At 39.6% G+C, this 21,903-nt stretch overlaps 1 protein-coding gene across 8 annotated transcripts in view; it reads left to right on the top strand.

Annotated features, from left to right (window-relative positions):
- ASAH2 (N-acylsphingosine amidohydrolase 2) overlaps positions 1-21,903 on the top strand; it is a 170,179-nt gene that overhangs the window by 6,876 nt on the left and 141,400 nt on the right. For 6 of the 8 annotated variants that reach the window (XR_016387985.1, XR_016387984.1, XM_089897252.1 and 3 more), the window contains 5 exons: positions 1,981-2,144; positions 3,603-3,752; positions 11,321-11,497; positions 12,770-12,897; positions 13,983-14,060. Coding sequence is in view for 6 of the 8 variants with exons in the window: in XM_089897252.1 (XP_089753378.1) it covers positions 1,981-2,144; positions 3,603-3,752; positions 11,321-11,497; positions 12,770-12,897; positions 13,983-14,060 (697 nt within the window). In the remaining 2 variants the exon portion in view is untranslated. Of the gene's footprint in view, positions 1-1,980; positions 2,145-3,602; positions 3,753-10,840; positions 10,911-11,320; positions 11,498-12,769; positions 12,898-13,982; positions 14,061-21,903 lie in introns of those variants that run through there. The other 2 variants (XM_089897255.1, XM_089897251.1) reach the window with 2 other exon arrangements.

Here is a 21,903-nt window from a genome sequence, read left to right as displayed (position 1 = left end):
GTGGGTTCCAAAGTGCTTGGGCTCTGTAGTTTGCGGCACGCAGGCTGTAGCTGAGGCATGTGAGCTCAGTAGTTGTGGCGCGTGGGCTTAGTGGCCTCACGGCATATGGGATCTTAAGTCCCTGACCAGGGATCGATCCCGTGTCCCCTGCATTGTAAGGTGGATTCTTTACCACTGAACCACCAGGGAAGTCCCTGTCCCCATGTTTTGAATTCACTGAAAAGAAACAGAGATCCTCTTTTCTGGGAGCGGGCAGAATGGGTTTTAGACTGCTAGAAATGAAAGAATGCATAGGACTTAGTTTTCTCTTTTAAAATTGGAGAATCCAGAGCCTGAGGCTCAGGGAGCTAATTAATAATTACAGTCACTATTTTCATAGTAGAAGTTGCTATTTATTGAATGGTTACTTTGTGTCAAGCACTATGGTAAACATTCTATGTAAATTTCTCATTTAATCCTCACAAACTCCCATAAAGGTAGGTGCTAGCCTTAGTACTGCTTTACAGATCTGAGTCTCTGAGATCGAAAAGAATCCTTTGGCTATGTGACTAGATTTGGCGTTGGTTGGCACTACATTCCTACATTGGAACAAATGAGGCAATAACAAAGGTGCCTGATTCCTTCCTTGCAATACTTGATGTCTTGTAGAAAACGTGGGCTTGGGGATGGGAAAACATGAACTCTAACTACACTTAGAATGTGGATGAGAGAGCTGCAGATTCTGAGTTGGAGGATCTGGGCTAGGCGCCTGATTCATCATGCTCTCCGTGAAATCTCGCTTAAGTCATTTCTCTGGGTTTCAGTTTTCTTATACGTAAAATGGAGGAGATTGGATTATGTGATCTCTAAACTTCCTTGAGCTCCAAAATTCTGGAACCCAGAAGAAGTCTTCTGTTAATCTCTTGCCTAAATACTTTCTGACCACTAATGCACTGTGACACTGACATGTGTTGCCTTGGCCACCCCTGGCTGTTGTCTGGGGTGGAAACAAACAAATAAAATATGTAAGTAAGATGTCTAAATATGTAAAAACACACAAAAAAACAAATCTATATGCCAGCCATCGTTTTAAATTTTGAATATGTATTAACATATTTATTGTCAATCAACCCTCGGAAGTAGGGTATTATTATCTTCTTGTTATGAGAAAGTTATGTTACTTTTCTTCATAGATGAGAAAAGTTGAGGTAAAACAGGTTAAGTTATTTGTTCAGCTAGTAAATGATAGAGTTAGTTTTCAAACCCGGGCTGTTTCCGGCACTTGCTCTTTTAGTCTCTATCCCATTCTGCATCCTTTGATATTCGTGTGTGTGTGTGATGTTGATGTAGAATACATTATGCATACATATAGGTGATATGAGAATAATTAAAATAAAGCAGGACTATGTTAACTAGCGTACAGTGATCTAGGTTGCATTAAGAATAGAAGATTTAGAAGGTCGAGGAGGATAAGAGCAGGGCAGAGACAGCTGGGGTGGCATCCTGAAGGTGAGGGATTAAGCTGGATCTGGCTGTGATGGAACTACACCTACTCTGAAGGGGTAGAGGAGACTGATTGAGGGACCAGAAAGGGGTAAGGTCTCTGGATGGAGAGAGTGGTAGACACAAATCCCCAGAGGCTGGATTTAGTGGGCTGTGTGCCAGGAACCTGGCACCTGATTTGTTTGGCTGGAATAGAAGTGCAGGGTGAGTGAATGAAGAGTGACAGGTTAGACAGGAACGGCTTGTGAGGAGAAGTTGAAGGACATTTGACAGAGAGCTTGACTGTTAGGCTGAAACATCTCCACTCCGTGAAAAAGATCCTCCTTGGGATTACGCTATAAAACATGTTCCTGAGATGTTTCTCACCGTGTATGTTAGATGTAAGAGAATATACAAAGATTCATCCTTAGGAACCCAAATCTGTGTGTTCTAAGTGATGCCGACAAATGCATGGGCTGAAATGTTGTTTCTTAAATATCTTATTTTTTTTTGATTCAGGTTTTCCAACCACCCAGATCCCTCCAGCCACCCAAGGCCCCACAGCCATCCAGGCATCTCCAACATCCAGCACCCCAGAGCCTACTCTATTTCAGAACTTCAGTGGCTACCATATTGGTGTTGGGCGAGCTGACTGCACGGGCCAAGTAGCAGATATCATTTTGGTAGGTAAATCATGGGACCTTGAGGAGACTGTGAAACAGGTAACTTTATTATTTTGCACCCTGTATTTATTCCTAAATATTATGTCATAATCTCCTTCTCACTTTTTATTGACTTCACTGCTGTCTAACACCATAGATATTGTACTATGAGGAAGAGGGGACCTTTTATTTAACCACAACTCCCTTGTAAACTCAATTGGCCTTTTTTTGTGAGTGGAAGTGGCAAGGCGGACGAACTCCAATACTACAGGGGATGGGCCGGTACCATAAATGACCGAAGAAGGCCAGTGTAAGATGATAAATGTCTAGGAAATCCTCAGTTTTTTGGGGGGCAATAGAAAGTGGTGGTGACTGTGGTACAAGTAGAAAGTTGCATGGCTTTAGCTGATTGTTCCCATGTAAGAGTGTGGATCTAGGGCTGCCCTACCTTACAGTTTTTTCAAGAGAAGCCAGAATATTTATGGATTGAAGATCTGAGGATTTAAGTCTCTCCATTGGAAAATGGAAGCAACTCTAGTTAAAACTGGAAATCTAATGTGGGCCAGCAGTGTGTTAGCCAAGTAAAACACTTCTCTGGATCAGTTGTGGCTATGGGCTGCTGGCATGCAACTTCCGGGCTGTGATGGTAGACACACATTTCTAGCCACCCTTCGCTAGGTAACCAGAGCAGGAGGTTGCTTGATGGGATTTTTCTCTCTCCTACCAAATAATCTTTAGATTCTAGGAATTATTCCCTGTTGTCTGTTCTGAAAAGTGACTCTGGAATGTAAACCTTAAATGACCACTCACATGAGAGGTAAAACAAGCAGTAGAGGGACCATGCTGAAGACCTGGGTGCAGCTTTTATGGGCGGGCTTTATGACATGGTGAGATAGGGGCTTTAAGATAGGTGTATTTGATTTGACTTGGCTGAGGGAGGGACAACATGATAAAAGCCAGGGTGAGGCACCCTCAATATGGATTACTTAGTCATAAGGAAACCATTTTCTTCAGGAAAAAAAAAAAAAAATCACATGCCAAACAACCAAAGTGAAGGGGCCTCCAGTCTTCAGGGTATTCCTGGGAATGTGGAATGATGGCTGGGCAGCGATTTCTTCTCTAGTACCTTAGATAGCCTGGAGAAACGGTCCTGTTTCAAAGAACAGAAAAGCCATGAAAGTTCTCCAGCATCGTGATGGAATTCCTGAGTCACACCAGCTCCCTCCTTGCCCACAGGCCAGTGAATAGCTACTGCCAACCCAACAACTACTTTGCCTTTTTCTGCACAGAGGAGTAAAGCCTGTTTTGTGATGTTGGCTTTACTCTTGAAAACACATATCCTGTCTCACTCGGAGCCACAGTGTCATGTGGATTGTATTTCTTTGCCTTTCCTAAGTAGTCTATTCTTGTATGGTTGTGCCTGGTTTCTGGTAACAGCGGGGTGAGAAGGAGTGGAGCTGATTCTCTCTTCCTCTTTAGATGGGCTACAGCAAAACTGGCCAGAATGCACAAGGCATCCTCACAAGGTTGTACAGTCGTGCGTTCATCTTGGCGGAACCAGATGAGTCCAGCCGAGTACTGTTTGTCAGCATTGAGATCGGCATGGTGTCCCAACGACTCAGGCTGGAGGTAAGTGATTGAGGTGGGAAAGAGATGACGTGATTTAAAGGCAAAGTCTGCAGGTGAACATGACAGTAACTAAGCTCTCCTGGTTTCACATCCAGTGAGTTTCTACTACCCTCAAGGTTATAAGCTCTTGACAATCCAGCAGATGATCGAATGGGGAGAATGAGCTTCATTCCACTCCAAGTCATCTTGGTCAGAACTTGCTTTCCATTCTGCTGATGGCTCACCGTCATTATTAATGCTAATTTTTTTGCAAGCTTATTATGTCCCAGTGACTTTCACATACACGCTCTTGTAATCCTCCTTGTTAGAAGTCTGAGAGTGCCAATTAATCACTAACCCTCCCTTCAAGTTTTTAGACAATTAAGAATAGATGCAAGGAATTAAAGAGAATTAAAAAGCAACTCTGAAATGAGGTTGGCCATAAATTGCTGAAGTTGGGTGAAAGGCACATGGGGGTTTCATTATACTATTCTGATGATTTTTGTACATTTTTGAACTTTTCCATAATAAAATTTTAAAAGAATACAACATTAGCGCTCTTAAACTCTAAACTGTATTGTAGAATATGGCAGGCTTTTCTATGATTTTTTCTGCCAATTTTGACCATGTAACCCACCTGTGGGGAAAGTTGAGCTTAGCAGAAAGGTGCATAGGAGGTCCTGGACAGGCAGCTTGTAAGATGCAGAGAGCGGGTGGGGAGGGAGAGAGAAATAGTTATAGACACATGGACTTCCAGGTGTCTCTCTCTCAGCCAATTTCTAGACCCTGATCTGGTTATATTTTCTGCAGGGATAAGGTCACAGAAAGAAAGTGTATTCTTAGTGTCTGCTCACATACTTACAAATGTGAGAAAGAGGAGAGTCTGGAACATCTAGAATAATGACCATTAAATGTCCATTATTCAGTGTCATGTTCTATCAACCTCACCAAATAAACACTTTCTCCTCCTGCAGTGTGAAGGGGCCAGGGAGAGGGATGATGAGAGGGCCTAAAAGCATTTCTCTAATGTCACCCCCTCACGAGGAGTAGAATGTAAGTCTCTCCCATCTATGGAAACATAAGGAGCAGAGGATTAAGTACTTTCCCCTCACCTACACTGACAACAAAACTGTGAGGTCAGCCTGTTGTTATCCCCATTTTGCAGGTAAGGAGACTGAGTCTTAGAGAAGGTTAAGTAACTTTCCCAAGTTCACACAGTTAGAAGAAGGTAGAGCTGGGTTCTGAACACATATATGCCTGACACCAGAGCCTACATTCTTAAAAGTGAGGTCATTCTATTATCTTGGAGAGCATTGATCACCTGCTTTTTGCAAGACACTTTGTTAGGCACTTCAGGGGCACACAGCTAAGTGAGTCATAACACATGTTCCTATGAGCTCAGTACCTAGTTAGGGGATTGGAGGAAGGATTGTACCAGAAATATGCAAATAACTATAATTTACTGGAATAAAGGACAGTGATGTATTAGTTATCTATTCATGAGTAATAAATAGCCCCCCCCGAAATAGGGACTTAATTAATATTTGTTGTTTTATCTCACACTTCTGTTGGTGAGGAATTCAAAACTGGCTTAGCTAGGTGGTTATGACTTAGGGTAGCTTGCAGTCAAGATGCTGGCAAAGGCTGCAGTCATCTGAAGGTTTGACTAGGGCTAAAAGATCCACTTCCAAGGTGATTCACTCATGTGGCTACTGACAGTTCCCCCACTGTCCATATCCTCATGACAGAGCTGCTGGCTTCCCTCATAGTGTGTAACTTAAAGGAAAGAGCAGGGATTTTCGCCCACTCAGTAGGTTGTCTTTTCGTTTTGTCAGTGGAAATATTTGCAAATGATATGACCGATAAGATGTGAATATCCAAAATATATAAACAGTTCATACAACTCAACATCAAAAAACCACAAACAACCTGATTAAAAAATGGTCCGAGGACCTGAATAGACATTTTGCCAAAGAGGACATGCACATGAAAAGATGCTCAACATCACTGATCATCAGGGAAATGCAAATCAAAACTACACTGTGATATTACCTCACACCTGTCAAAATGGCTATCATCAAAAAGAACACAAATAACAAACACTGGCGAGGATGTGGGAACCCACATACATATTGGTTGGAATGTAAATTTGTGTAGCCACTGTGGAAAATAGTATGGAGGTGTCTCAAAAAATTAAAAATAGAACTACCATATGACCCAGAAATTCCACTCCTGGGTATATACCTGAAAAAAATGAAAACACTAATATGAAAAGATATATGCACCCCCATGTTCATAGCAGTATTATTTACAGCTGCCAAGATGTGGAAGCAACCTAGGTGTTCATCAATAGATGAATGGATAAAGAAGCTGTGGTGTATATACATATATACAATGGAATACTACTCAGCCATAAAAAAGAATGAAATTTTGCCATTTGTAACAACATGGATGGACTTGAAAGGTATTATGCTAAGTGAGATAAGTCAGAAAGACAAATACTGTGTGATATCACTTGTATGTGGAATCTAAAAAATAGAACAAACTAGTGAATATAACAAAAAAGAAACAGACTCAGATATAGAGAACAAATTAGTGGTTACCAGTGGGGAGAGAGAAGAGGGGAGGGGTAATATAGGGTTAGGGGATTAAGAGGTATAAATTATTACGTATAAAATAAGCTACAAGGATATATTGTATAACACGGAATATAGCCAATCTTTTATAATAACTATACATGGAGCATAACCTTTAAAAACTGTGAATCACCATATTGTATGCCTGTAACTTATGTAATATGGTACATCCACTATACTTTAATTTTTAAAAAAAAAGAGCAGGGAAGAAACCACAGTGCCTTTCATAACCCAGGCTCAGAAGATGCACACCGTCACTTTCACCCTGTTCTATCCTTAGAAGCAAGTCACCAAGTCTAGTTCACACTCACAGGTGGGAGAGTTATACTTCACCTCTTGAAGCCAGGGGTATTGAAGAATTTGTGGACATACAGTACTTTAAAAGTACAACACAGGGATTCAGGAAATGGAAACTAGAGGAAAATTCAAAGTGGAAGTGACACTTGAATGGGGAGAATTTTAAATGGCTGGCATGGGGAGGAAGAGCTATCAAATCGAGGGGACAACATGGACACAGAGAGGCACAAGGGAGAAGTGTAGATGTATTTGAAGAGACAGATTAGTTCTATTAGGACACATGTAGGCATGTAATTGGAGATGTACCTGGAAGGCGTGTTGGTCATAATTTGTAGGGTCCTGGGGTGCCAGGTTGCTTTTGATTCTGTGGGTGATGGGGATTCTTAGAAAACTTTTGCGTGGAGGAGTGATGCAAACACAACTGTGCTTTAGGATGATTCATCAGACGGTGATGTTCGAGGTGGATTGTGATAGACTAGAGCTAGCGGTGAAGACACAAATTGGCAGATTCCTTAAATTAGCATCAAGGCTCTATTGATAAGAGTCCAGTTGGGAAAACAGTAATCACACTAGGCATTTCAAACAGGGGATTTAATATGGGGGAATTTTACAAGGTGTTAAAAGGCTGAAAGAACTAGAAAGGGAAACTAGCATTGCAGGAGGGATTTAAACTTTACCTGGTCATTTCCCCTATACTATGTAATGCTGGCCTAAAAGTTTTAAACCAATGGGACAGCAGTGAGACTATATGGTGGTAAAAAGTCAAATTAAATGCTAATGAGATTTGGGGATGAATTGGCATAAAAGCTAACACTTGACATAGTTCCTGTGACGAGTCAGGTATTGGTCTAAGTGCTTCATATATATTAATTCATTTAATCCTCCAAACAACTGTATGAGGGAGGTACTATTATTATGTCATTTGACAGACTGGGAAACTGAGTTGCAGAGGACCAAGTAACTTGTCCAAGTGTACGCAGCTAGGAACTGTCCGAGGTGGGATTCAGACATTGACATCTTCCTGCCAGAGCACATGCTCATTACCATAGCACTATACTGTTTTTCTGAGGAATCAAAAATGGTTCTGATTAGGAAATGGTGAGGTCATTAAGTAGAAATAGAGTCAAAACAGACACTTTGGGGTGGAGTGTGGAGGGGATAGCAGGTTAATGTATTGGGTTGTAGACCACTATGAAGTTAATACTGGGCACCATTTAACCATCTCCTCCTATTTTTACTTCCCCTTACAATCTGAGACCCAGAGGAAAGACCTATAAATGAACCCACTTACTTATCCCAAGTTAATCCAAGGGGAAAGTGTGAAAAATAAATGTAACTAAACTAGTGCCATTAAACTTACTATAACACCTGTTTTTTTTTTTTACATCTTTATTGGAGTATAATTGCTTTACAATGGTGTGTTAGTTTCTGCTTTATAACACAGTGAATCCGTTATACATATACATGTGTTCCCATATCTCTTCCCTCTTGCGTCTCCCTCCCTCCCACCCTCCCTATCCCACCCCTCTAGGTGGTCACAAAGCACCGAGCTGATCTCCCTGCATAACACCTGGTTTTAGTCAGATTCTCTGTCTCAGCTTTGAGATTGATGAAATTTCCAGCATGGAATAAAGATTAAAGAAGATCCCTGAGCAGTGAGGCAGGGCAGGAAAGCAGAATGACTTTTCTAAGTCTTTCTATGTCATGTTCCCAAGAGTGTCAGCAATAGGAAATGGAATGGAAACTGCAGTTGAAGAAGTGAGCGATAGACATTAATGTCACTTCTTTGCTCTATGTTAAAATAGCCCTCCTTTCATGAAGTAGGAAACATGCTACTTATAATGGCTATTGGCAGGCATTGTTATTACATGACTGAGTTTTTAATTTTTTTCTTTTTCCCCAGAAGTCCCACATGTCTGACTTCATATCAGAGACTGTAGTTTAGGATAAGATTTCTGTAAGCTGTTGGTAGTCTTTTTCTTTTGTTTTAAAATTCAAGATTCATAATTTCTATGTTTTCAAGAGCTTGATTCTTGCATAAACCTGAAAAAATGCACTGAATTCTAAAAATCCTAATGTTACAGTTCTTTAGGAATAAAAATGTGTGGGACAGGGAGCTCTAAAGTTGACTGGCAGTTCCTTCTTTTCTAAGACCTTCTTGTCTTGGTTACAGAATTGTAAGAACATCTTTTGACTTTAGTTAAGCTTTCATGGTGTCCATTCATTGACTGTTTCCCCTTCTCCCTACAGACATTTCTTTTTCATGAAGCAGTAATATTTACTGTGTGAAAGAGTATGTAAGAGTGATGAAGAGTTGGGGCTGGAGTTAGGATCAAACAGAAGGAACATGGAACCTTATTGGGATGGAGAGTGTGGGCTGGTAATGTTGGTCTAGTTATATCCTATTTCCTTTCCACATTTGCCTGGTAATTACATGGTTGCTCATGTGGATGTGGTAACCTAGGAATCAGTGTTTGGGGCATGGAGAGGTTAATGAGGCATGAAGATGGTTTGTAAGATCTCCTTCCTGATTCAATGACCACGTGACTTAGAATGAAGGTGGTGGAGCTCTTCACCTAAAATAGAAGAGGTTGAATGCATGCCTTTATGTATTTTCAGTATATAGCACACCAGTTGCTGCTGCTTCCTCATGTACCATTGGTGTGCTGGAACTGGCTTGTACCAGCTCATGAGAGCTGATTGTTAAATATTTAGGAACTTTGTGAGTTAGTGGTTAAACTTTTGGTAGCTTGAAATTCACTATGGTGAGTGTATTTGTGCCACAGAAATTGACAGATGATACAAATGAGGGCTATTCTTTTTTCTTTCAGAGAAACAGTTTATCAACATACTACTGCCTGTATCATACTCAAGGTGGACAGCATTGCTAATCAAAAAAGGCACTCTTTTGGGACTTCCCTGGCCGTCTAGTGGTTAAGATTCTGTGCTTCCACTGTAGGGGGTGTGGGTTAGATCCCTGGTTGGGGAACTAAGATGCTGCACGCCTCCCCCTCCCCCACCAGAAGGCACTCTTTTTTTTGCTAAGCTCAGATTTGGATTCAGAATCCTTCTCAACACATTGCTTTGGATAGCAACCACCCATGAATAGGACTGAGTGCATGAGATAAGTAGTATTTTCCAGCTCTGCCATAAATGAGTTTCCGTCATTGTCCCTGGTATTAGGTCATAGTATCTTACACTGAGGAAGGTTGCCTGGGGTTGACACTTTTGCTGGAACATTTTAGTAATTTTTGAAATGAAGTCAAGGCATCTTCCACAGAGAAACCACAGTAATACCAAACTTTAGATTGCAGTCGATTAAAGCACAATCAGATATAGGTATTCAGCACTAATGTAGCCTTCGAAGTCAACTATACTTCAATAAAAAACAGACATTTCAACCAAAAAAAAAAAAGCTACTCAGCAACATCACTAATTTTTTCTTTTGTTTTCTTGATGTGTCTATACCACCCCAAAACATTAATTATTCATCTGGATGTTCATTGATTAATTCAATGAACATTTACTGAGTCTCTTTGGATTAGGTATCTATTGCTGTACAGCAAGTCATCCAGAAAACTCAGTGGCTTAAAACAACAATAATCATGTATTAGTGCTCAGGATTTTTGTGGGTTAGAAATCCTAGAATGGCTGGGTTGGCTGATTCTGACATATTAGAACCACAGTCACATATCATTACTTTTGTATCATGAGGTTGAACTTGGATGTTGGCTGGGGCTGAGGTTGTTTGAAGCTTGCCTGTGTCTGAAGGGTCACCTTCTATGGTTGTTCACCAAACGGCTAGCAAGTCAGTGCTGACAAGATGGTTCCTTTCCACATGGGCCTCTCCACAGGATTGCTGGGGTGTCCTCAGGTCACAGCGGGTGGCTTCCCCAGGCCAATAAGTGTAAGTGTCTGGGAATGTTGAGTTTTTCATTTTGGGAAGTGAGGCAGTAAAGAGGACTTTGCACTGCTCCTGAGATGCTTTCCCCCCTGGTATTGCATGACCAGTTTGCTCTCTTCAGTTAAGCCTCTGATGAAAGGTAACATCTTTGGGAAGATCTTTCCTCACTAACACCTATCATGTTCTTTTGCCTTACCTAGCTATATTTTTCTTCATAGAGTTTATCACTGTATAATATAATATTGCATATTTATTTATCTTTCCCTCACTAGAATAAAAACTTCTCCAGGATAGGGACCTCATATGTCCCCAGCGCTTAGGACAGTGTCTGGAAATGAGCAGGTGAGAATACTGGTTGTATAGTTAGACTTGGATCTAGACTCTGACTCTGCTCTTTATTAGACCTGTGGGCAAACTATTTAACTTCTGTACATGTCAATGTTTCCAGCAAAAGATAAGATTAAAAATACCCACCTCTTGGTGGTGTTATAGAGATTTTTAAATGACATGATGTATGTAATACTTAGCATTGTGCTCGTACACAGCAAGAATCTATAAAATGTTAGCGACTGCAATTATTGTTGATGTTGCTGTTACTGAGACGATAAACTCAAGCATAGAGTGAAAGGTCACTTGACAGGGATGTCACTGATATGGCTCAGTGGTTAGACCCATCAGCGCTTTTTCTCAGGCTATGCTCCTATGTTATTCCTCTTCTTAGTTTTGTTTTGTTTTGTTTTCCTTTCTTAAAGGTCCTGAACAGGCTGCAGAGTAAATATGGCTCCCTGTACAGAAGAGACAACGTTATCCTGAGTGGTACTCACACACACTCGGCTCCAGCAGGATATTTCCAGTACTCTACATTTGTGATTGCCAGTGGAGGATTTAGCAATCGAACTTTTGAGTACATGGTTGCTGGCATCATGAAGGTAGGCAAGGGACCCCAGAGGACCCCAATGTTCTTTAGCATTGCTTACAGTGTTTTAGGAGTGGTGTGGTATGATACGGAGAGTCCCTATAGGATCTCGGTCTGAGCACAGTCTTAGCACCTACTTCCCTTTCTCCTTTTTGACTCCCTTGTAGCTTCTGGTTCTGAGCTGTGGGATGCTAGTCCTGAGGCGCTGATTGATTGGGAGAAGAGGGTTCTATGGCAGTAAGCCTCATATTGTCACCCAAAGACACAGAAAACATTTTGTATCTAACCCTTATAAATTATAGGGTCCCACATAGTCAGTTCTCTGCACAAAGTCACTTGAAAAGAAATCCACCAAGGAACTCAAAGTAATTACAAATAATTTCGAGCCTTCCTTGTATTTCCCAAAGAGCATAGAAGGGGATCCAATTTACACCACACACCCTCATTTCTCAAGTCCTCTACTGCAGCTCTAGACTGACGTGGGGCTCTGAACTGATACCCTCAAACCCTTCTCCCATTCCTGGTTTGGGTAGCTTTTACTACTCTCTCCTGTCTTCCAGGTAATTATTTCCTCTCATAGAATCCTTGCTAATGTTTTCTTCATTCCTTTGTCTCTCAGGTTTAGTCTCTCCCTACTTTTTCTCATAAAATTACCACCATCCGCTGCCCCCAAATCCAGGGATCCATCTGGCAAAGGAAGAAATGTCTTTACAACAATGTTTTTCAAAGAGCAAATAACAGTCTATGAATGGCTTTATGAAATCAATTTCATAAAGTTGTGATAAGCTTTAAAAAAGGAACTAAAAGAGATTGGAAAATAACATAATGCATGACACACAGGGTATAGTTTGTATTGTGAACTTTTGTTTTAGGATACATATCTTGATGTGTATTGAGCTATGATGAAAAATATATCAATTACTATATTTCTCAGTCCAAAAAGTTTGAAAAGCTCTGCCTTAGAGGGTGTGAGCAGGGGGATGGAGAGTTGTACGGTCAAGTCTCCCATTTTGGCCATCTGAAATGGCAGACAGTTCCTGACTTGGCAGTCCTGAGACACTCAGGTCGTTCCCTATAAACAGCATTTCCTCATCTCAACCCTGAAGGTCATGTCTGTTACCCCCAGAATGACACCAGCTTTGTGGTTCTCCAGCTTTCATCCCATAGCAGGGACAAGTTGGAGACAAAAGAAATTTTCCACAGGGCTCTTCTGTTTATATCAACTAAGTCTTAATGCCCACCAGGATTTCTAACTTTACAACTTTTTTTTTTTTTTAACGTATAGAGCATTGAGATAGCACATGCAAATATGAAACCAGGCAAAATCTTTATCAATAAAGGGAATGTGGATGGTGCACAGATCAATCGAAGCCCTTCTTCGTACCTTCGGAATCCACAGTCAGAGAGAGCAAGGTGAGGTTACGATTATCTAGATAAAATCATGTGTTTCCTTTAGGAACCAGCAACAAAATCTAAGAACAGGGTTGTAACTTGATGGGTATGGTGAGATCCTGAAAGGGTATTAAAGCTGAAATAATTTAAAAACATGCTGATATTCTAAGACAAGCAGAAATAAAAAGAGAATGCAGAAGCACAGACCAGCCTATGCACACGTCTTCCCCCTTTGCTGGTTGTGGGAGTCAGATGTGAATGTTTGAAGGACTCTGGGCTTTCAAAGAAGGCACAACTGTGGTCTCATCTTAGCTTTATCACTTCCTAGCTGTGTAACCTTTAGAGATCCACTTAAATCTTAATTTAGGGGTTCTCTGCTTCTCATCTGGAAAATATAAAAATGTGCATAACATATATTTGTTCGACTAATGAATAACTCTTTCAAGACATAAGACATTATGCCAGCAAGACATAAAACTGGCATAATTGAATGGGACAACTAAGGAAGCCCATTATTTTTTAATTTTTTATGTGATGAACGAGGTTTGTGACAGAAGAGAAGTACTTGGCTACTATAGCAGAGTAAAATAATATCGCAGTTCAACTTGACCACTTGACATTTCATATTTGTCTCTATATTTTTTAAAAGATTTCAAAGGAGTTGATTTTTAGAAAATATAATCTGATTTCCCTTGAAAGGACATAAAAGAACCCTTTAAATTGTAGGTCAGGAATGCTTTTGATTTTGCACATTCCCTGCTATTTTTAAGAGATTTCACTAAAATTTAGTATGAGTAGATATTTCAAAGACAAAACCTTTTTTTAAGAAATAATATATGCTATATAATATTGCATATTTTACATAAAAATGTATATTTCATCTCCAGTTAGCTGACCTAATGCCCCTTTGCTCACAGTTGCAAATCATTTCTTTAGCTGAGAAATGAGATCCTGGATGCAGTTTGTAGAACTAGAGTGTCAGGGAGCCTTGCTTACTGAGAGTCATTTTGGTTTTGGTTTTTGTGTCAGCTTCTGGCTGAGGGGGTCATACATGAGGGCCAGCCTCTAACCTCGAACTCACTAAGTTCCTCTGTTTTGCTGACTAGGTATTCTTCAAATACAGACAAGGAAATGGTACTCTTGAAAATGGTAGATTTGAACGGAGACGACCTGGGTCTTATCAGGTACTCTATTTACTTAAAAAAAAAAAAATTTCTGTTTGAATGATTTTCCTTAATTACAGGGGGGAAAAAGAGACCAGAACAGTGACAGCAGAGGCTGAGAATAAGCTGAGTGGTTGAATCATATCTGGGGTCCAGCCATGGGCCCTCAGGCAACGTTCTCAACATCCCAGGGCTTAGTTCCTCACCTGTAAAACAGGACTAATAAAAGGATTATGTGAATGAGGGATCTGGGTGAAGAAGTTTAGCATAGCGTCTGACATGTAATAGATTCAGTAAATGCTAGTGGTTATTACTGTATCAAGATCTCATATGGTGGTAGACAATGATCTCTTGGAAATGAGAAAACAATCTGACCAACCAGCAAGTGATTATGGGTTTGAGGTTATTTACCTGTGCTTTTCTGAAAGGATTAAGTCTAATGTAGGACAATGCCAATTAGTGATAAAAGCAGAACCGAGACCACCTAACGAAAGCAGATGAGGCAAAATTACATCTTGGCACAGATTTTAGCTCCATTTTATACGTAAGAATACACATGAATTTTGTTTTCTTTGACAAGAAAGCATTTGCATTCATGTGTGATTTTGGTTGCTGCGGTTGAACTGACTCAGGAATTGTCTGGGTGGGTAACAGTCTCAGACACCTTGACCCGTGGACTTCCAAACTGACACAGAACTGTCCTAAGGAAGTGGATGATAGCACGTAGGTGCAAGAGTCAAATGGCTTGTGTTCATTCTGGGCTCTCATTCTTAGTGGCTGTGTGACTTTGGTCAAGTTACTTAACTGCTGTGTCTCAGTTTTCTTACTCTAAAATTGAGGGATAAAATGAGTCCTTAAATGTTGATAATAGCTGTTCTTAAAGGTGGTAGGAGTCTTCCGGGAGATTATAAAATACCTAAGTAAAAGTTGCTATGTGAATAAAATTAAGTAAATTGAAAGTAATACGAGGTGAAGAAAAACATTGAAGACTGACCCACAGTTCAGATACTAGGGTTGGTCCTATAACTGGGCAGAGAACAGCATGGTGATAAGGAGTTTGGCTTTTAGCATTTAGGTTTTAGATATAGGTTTTAGGACTTGAATTCAAGCCCCAGCTCTGCCCCTTACTAGCCCTGTGGCCTAGGGAAAGTAATTTATCTACTTGCACCTCAAGTATTTTGTTTGAAAATGGGAATAATGATACCTCATGGGATTGTTTGAAGATTAAATGAGATAGTGCATACAAAACTCTAGTTCTGTGCCTGGCATAAAAAGAGTTTAATAATTTTAGCTAAAAGGTAAGTAGTAGAATAACATTCTACCTCTTCTAAAAATGCCATCATTGGCATCTCAGAGTGCTTGAAACTCTTAGCATTGGTGTTACTTCTTTGGGGTTAAAGTGAGGTCACTAAAAGTTCCCTGATAAAATAACCTTTATTATGTGGGTTGATATAATAGGACTCATTCTTTGTTTACAGTTAATTCATCTACTGATTAGTTGCCAACTAGCATTTAACTCAATAGGCTTTCTAAATGTCAGGCATGCAACTGTGTGCTTGGGGTATATTATTATGAATAAAGCAAAGTCCCTATCTTAGTTTTATAGGCTAGTGGGGTGATCTGGGCAGGAGACAAGAGACAGACAAATAATCATAACATAATCAGATGGCCATCAGTGCTGTCACCTGGGCATAAATAAATGCTGTGGGAATTTGGAGGTGGTAGCACTGAGCTCTACCTGGGAGCATCGTGAAAGGCTTCAAAAAGGAAATGACACTGAACTGGACCTGAAGGAGCCATGGGAGTTCTCATGGAGCCATGAAAAAACTGCATTGTGAGGCCAGATTATGGGCTTAGGTCAAGGAGTGGCTGAGAGATGAATCTAGAAAGCTAACCTAGCTCTTGATTTTGGATCACTTTAATGGGGAATTTGGTTAGGAGACAGGATAAGGACATGTATGTATGACTAGTTAGAGAATTCCCAATTTGTTAGGAGAAGAAAGTGCCTTTTCCCTTATAGTTTCTACTTAACTCTTGGCTGAATGACTGAGACCATTCATGATTTCCTTTTTTAAAATTTTATTTTATTTTAAAATTTATTTTTAATTTTATTGGATTATAGTTGATTTACAATGTTGTGTTAGTTTCAGGTGTACAACAAAGTGATTCTGTTGTACATATACATACACTCGTTCCTTTATTTTTTATTTTTTTAACATCTTTATCGGAGTATAGTTGCTTTACAATGGTGTGTTAGTTTCTGCTGTATAACAAAGTGAATCAGCTATACGTATACATATATCCCCATATCTCTTCCCTCTTGTGTCTCCCTCCCACTCTCCCTATCCCACCCCTCTAGGTGGTCACAAAGCACCGAGCTGATCTCCCTGTGCTATGTGACTGCTTCCCACTGGCTATCTATTTTACATTTGGTAGTGTATATATGTCCATGCCACTCTCTCACTTTGATTTAGTTTCTGAATCATTGAAGAATGCCAAGAGGACACTCAAAATGCTATTTTGGGGACCAGATTCTCTTTGCTTCCTTGCATATAACTATATAACATATCTGGAAGTCCCAGGGTCAACTGTCAAGGTTATAACAATGCTTTTCCATCTGCTGTGCTTAACAGCCTGCAATAACTTTCTGTTGTTTCTATAGCTGCCATATATTATCCTTGATGAAATTGCCCCTGCAATTGCCTCTTGTTGCATAGGGATAATTGCTCTTTAAATACAGTAAAAATGATCCAAAGCATAAAGTCAAATCTGGGCTGCTGAGTAACTCAGCCACCATATGTAGGTACCTGCTATTAGGCAGGATGCCAAGGTATGAGGAGTTTAGAAGCACAGAACCTCAGATTTGCAGAGCATGAAGATCATCGAAGTTTAAACTTCAGCTGAGGCCTGGAAAGGTGATGCGACCTGCCCAATGTCACAGCCAAGACTATTCTCTTCACCCTGAAAACCATGTTGAAGTTCATAATTTATTCCTTGCTACTTTCATTGTTGTTTTCATTTCTTCATTCAACAAGTCTGCACCAGACACCTACTATGTGCCAGGAAGTGCTTTCCAGTCCTTGGAATGATGCATTTCCAGTAAATGGTCATAATGTCAGGAGTCAAATACCTGTGTCTGTGCTCCTTGAGCAAATCCTTTAAAATCTCTGAGACTCAGTTTCCACATTTCTCAAATGTAGTTGTAACGTCTCTCCACATAGAGATTATTATGCATTCATTCATTTATTAAATATTGTGGAAGATGTGTGTCATGAACTGAACTAGTACTATACAGATACACTGAGAAAAAAATTGGTTGTGGTTCTTATAGAACTTATAGTCTACTAGTTGTGGTTCTTATAGAACATATAGTCTACTGGTGGAGACAAAAGGTAATCATATAGTCATACAAACGCATGTCTAATTATAATTGGGTTAACTGCTAAGAAAGGAAGTTATGAAGAGCTATCTTAAAGGGACTTGACCTGGTCAGGGAGATTGGGAAAGGCTTCCCTGAGGAAGAGACAATGGAACTGAAAACCAAAGGAAGGGTAAGAATTAACTGGCAAAGTGGGGGGTAAAAAAGAACAATTAACACAGATGGGAAAACATGTGCAAAAGTCCTGTGGCCTGTTTGAGGTGCTGATAGTTCTGTGTGGCTGGAGTGCGAGGACAGTGGGGCATGGTGTTGTGAATTAAATTCAGAGGTAGAGATTAGATGCCATGATAAAGATTTGGGTCTTTAAACAAAGGGGAATAGAAAATCACTGAAGTGTTTTCAGCTGGGGTTGGGAGTTGGGGGCTCTTGAAGGGTTAGGAAGAGTAGTGACTTGTGGGATGAAAGAATTATGTTAATGAAACTATTCCATAATCCATCAAGTCCTCTACAATTGTAAGGCCAACATTTGCCTCAGTTGATCTGTCTATAAGGAAAATATTTCTTTTTGACTGATACTACTGTATGAAAAAACAGTAAATGATTTTTCTCCAGACGTGGAGAACATGTTTGGGATGTTCTGTATTAAAGTGTAAGCTGTGTGGCAGTCACAAAATTCACTTAGGGAGATTCTGGAAGGCACCTCAAAGAAGGAGTCTGTGGAGTGGAGTTCTGGGAGATCCTGATGTAGTAAGATGCTATGGAACGAAGAGACGATGAAGGGAGAAAACAAAACAGGTTTCAAATATCTGTACCAAGAGAAGAATCACAGGGGTAGGCAGATAATCTGAATGGAGGCTCTGGGAGTGGCAGCTGGGAACACTGACTCATTTCCTCAAGTGTGGTGCAGCTGGACAGGCTCTGTCTCACTTCTCTTCCCTTCTCCTATCTTTTCCCGTCTGCCAAGTTTCCTTTCTCAAGTTTGTAGGAGTGGCATGGACCCTCCTTTTTTGTTTTTTTCTCACCTCATTAACGCTTTAGGAGTCAGTATGGCACGGCTTCCTTCAGAGCTGGAAGGAAGGTCTGAGCAGGCTTTTGAATAATTTCTCTATTGTCTTCTGTTTTACACATTGCAAATCCTTTTATTTTTACAGAAAGGGGTTATCCTTTCAAGGCACATTTTCAGAAGACAACAAGGGGCAGTGATTTGTGCAACCTATTCGAATAATTTATGTACACACTTAGAAAAACCCAATTTATGAAATTAATTCATTCGAATGATACTGACTTATGGAACTCAGTTTGAGGGGTGTGTGTGTATAAATCTTCTCTATGATTTCTGACTATGACTATAATTCTTGGATTATAATTTCTAACTGTTTATCCTCTATGGCTCTCTATTCTCCCCGCTACATTCTCTCCTCAGTGTACTTAACCCCATGCCGAGAGCAAATGTGGAAACCTAAGTGACTGCCTTTCACCAGCCATTCTTGACGTCTTTTCTGCATCTCATCATCATGTCTTTATAAATACCTTCTCCATTAGCCTTCGCTCTGGTTTGTGAAGCCCTGCTCTGTTTCTACATCCTGAATTTCTCTTTCCTATTCTGCCTCTTCTATGTTGTTGTGAAGCTTGACGCTGTCTTCTTGCTCCAACTTTCCTACCAGCTTATTTGTGCTCTCCCTTTTCAGTGAAGTGTAGGCCTTGGTTATGTAGTGAGTTTTCGTTCTGTGTCTAGTCCATGCCCATGTAAAGTGAAGGTGCTTAAAAAGGGCTTTCTGATGACGAGGGTGATGAGAGTTGACTGATAGCAGAGATTAATCATACTTGTTAATTTAAATTGTCCCAAGTTTAGAAACCAAAGCTGTAAAAGCCAGCTGTCATAACTGGCAGAAGACATTGGACTTACTTTCCAAAGTCAACCATGGTTAATATTCAGGTACATTTTCTTCTGCCTATTTTCCTATGTGGAATGTATGATAAGAAATAAACCTGACTAAAAGGTCATTCTTTCAAGGTAGATGCTCTCTTAGTTTCATATACTATGGGTACTAGAAGCTTTAAAATACTATAAAAAATATTAACAATGTTATCTCCATGTATCTGAAGTGCCTTTTATTTGTTTTTGTAGTGATTCTCTTTACACCTAATAATAAATTTTTTGTCTCAAAAATCTATGTATTTTCAGTTAATATAGCTAACTCAGCTCTCTGTAGGTTAGAATATGCCATGTATATTTTTTCTATCATTTTCTTTCAACTCTTATTTGTTCTTACATTTTAGAAGTGTCTGTTATGAATATCATATAGCTTTATTTGTTTTTTACTCTGATAATCTTCATCTTTTAATGACTGAATTTAGTTTATTTTTATGAATTATGATTATTATGTATCTGGACTTGTCTATATCTCTTCACTTTGCTATTTATCTCACTTTTTCAGTGCTTTTTATTCCTTTTGGGATTGATAGACTAAAAAAAATCTTTAAATGGAAAATTATAGTTTCCAAAGATGGTGGCAACAATAGCTCTTATCTTATGTATTCTATACAAAGTGACCTTGCCAGTCCCCTTCAGGAGTGGAGATTTTTCCAGCCCTTGAAACTTGGCCAGCCCCGAGACCACTTTGATCAATAAAAGATGAGAGAAGTGACACTATGCCAGTGCTGGCAAAGTTGTTTTTTAATAGACTTTATTCTTCAGAGCAGTTTTAGATTCACAGCAAAATTAAAGTACAGAGATTTCCGATATACACCTGCCCCCAAACATGCACAGCCTCCCTCATTATTAACACCTCCCACCAGAGTGGTACATTTGTTACCATCCAAGAACCTACGTTGACAGGTCATTTTCACCCAGAGTCCATAATTTACATTAGAGTTCACTCTTGGTGTTGTACAGTTGTTTTTAAAAAATCTTCCTTTTGTTCATGTATTTCCTAAAATTTCTAAGGTGAACAAAAATAAAAATTTAAAATCATCTGGTAGTCCTGGGCCTCAATAACTTCTAATATTTTGTTATATAGCCTTTCAGACCTTTACCTAATCATGTTTATTTTTCTTTAGTTTTTGAAAATGACACTTTACTGTATATACAATTTGGCAACTTTTTCATTTAGAATTACCTTATGAATATCTTTCAGTGCTATGTAGTATTTTTAATTTTTATTTTATTATTATTTTTTTAACATCTTTATTGGAGTATAATTGCTTTACAATGGTGTGTTAGTTTCTGCTTTATAAAAAAGTGAATCAGCTTATACATATACATATATCCCCATATCTCTTCCAACTTGCGTCTCCCTCCCTATCCCACCCCTCTAGGTGGTCACAAAGCACCGAGCTGATCTCCCTGTGCTATGCAGCTGCTTCCTACTAGCTATCTATTTTACATTTGGTAGTGTATATATATCCATACCACTCACTCACTTCGTCCCAGCTTACCCTTCCCCCTCCCCGTGTCCTCAAGTCCATTCTCTACATCTGTGTCTTTATTCCTGTCCCGCCCCTAGGCTCTTCAGAACAATTTTTTGTAGATTCCATATATATGTGTTAGCATACGGTATTTGTTTTTCTCTTTCTGACTTACTTCATTCTGTATGACAGATTCTAGGTCCATCCATCTCACTACAAATACCTCAATTTCATTTCTTTTTATGGCTGAGTATAGACATTTCTCCAAAGAAGATATACAGGTTGCCAACAAACACATGAAAGAATGCTCAACATCATTAATCATTAGGGAAATGCAAATCAAAACTACAATGAGGTATCACCTCCCACTGGTCAGAATGGCCATCATCAAAAAATCTACAAGCAATAAATGCTGGAGAGGCTGTGGAGAAGAGGGAACCCTCTTGCACTGTTGGTGGGAATGTGAATTGATACAGCCACTATGGGGAAGAGTATGGAGGTTCCTTAAAAAACTAAAAACAGAACTACTATACGACCCAGCAATCCCACTACTGGGCATATACCCTGAGAAAACCATAATTCAAAAGGGTCATGTACCACAATGTTCATTGCAGCTCTATTTACAATAGCCAGGACATGGAAGCAACCTAAGTGTCCATAGACAGATGAATGGATAAAGAAGATGTGGCACATATATGCAGGGGAATATTACTCAGCCATAAAAAATGTAGTATTTTTTAAATCACCATTTTAAAATTGTTGTATAGTGTTCCATTATATGTATGATAATGTACCAAATAAATCACCAATCATTTGACATTTCAGTTTATAGCTTTTTTCTATCATAAAGTACACTGTGATAAGCATTCATGAGCAGATATCTTGTATATATTGCCAATGATTTCCCTAAGCTAAATTCCTAGAAGTGGGGTTGCTGAGCCAATAGAGGGATATTAATTATTACAGCTTTTCTCATAATTTGCCAAATGGTCCTCTGGAAAACTTGCTGGTTTACACTGCTTCTACCCAAGCATGAATGGAGCGTTGTTTCCTGTGCTCTTGCCAATTTTGGTTTTA

This window comes from Delphinapterus leucas, chromosome 16 (genome assembly GCF_059928025.1).
Source record: "Delphinapterus leucas isolate spDelLeu-1000000601 "Yukka" chromosome 16, BTC_Dleu_Yukka2, whole genome shotgun sequence".
Lineage (NCBI taxonomy): Eukaryota > Metazoa > Chordata > Mammalia > Artiodactyla > Monodontidae > Delphinapterus > Delphinapterus leucas.
The sequence above is the reverse complement of the archived record's forward strand: the minus strand, read 5'-3'. Positions and strand labels throughout refer to the sequence as shown.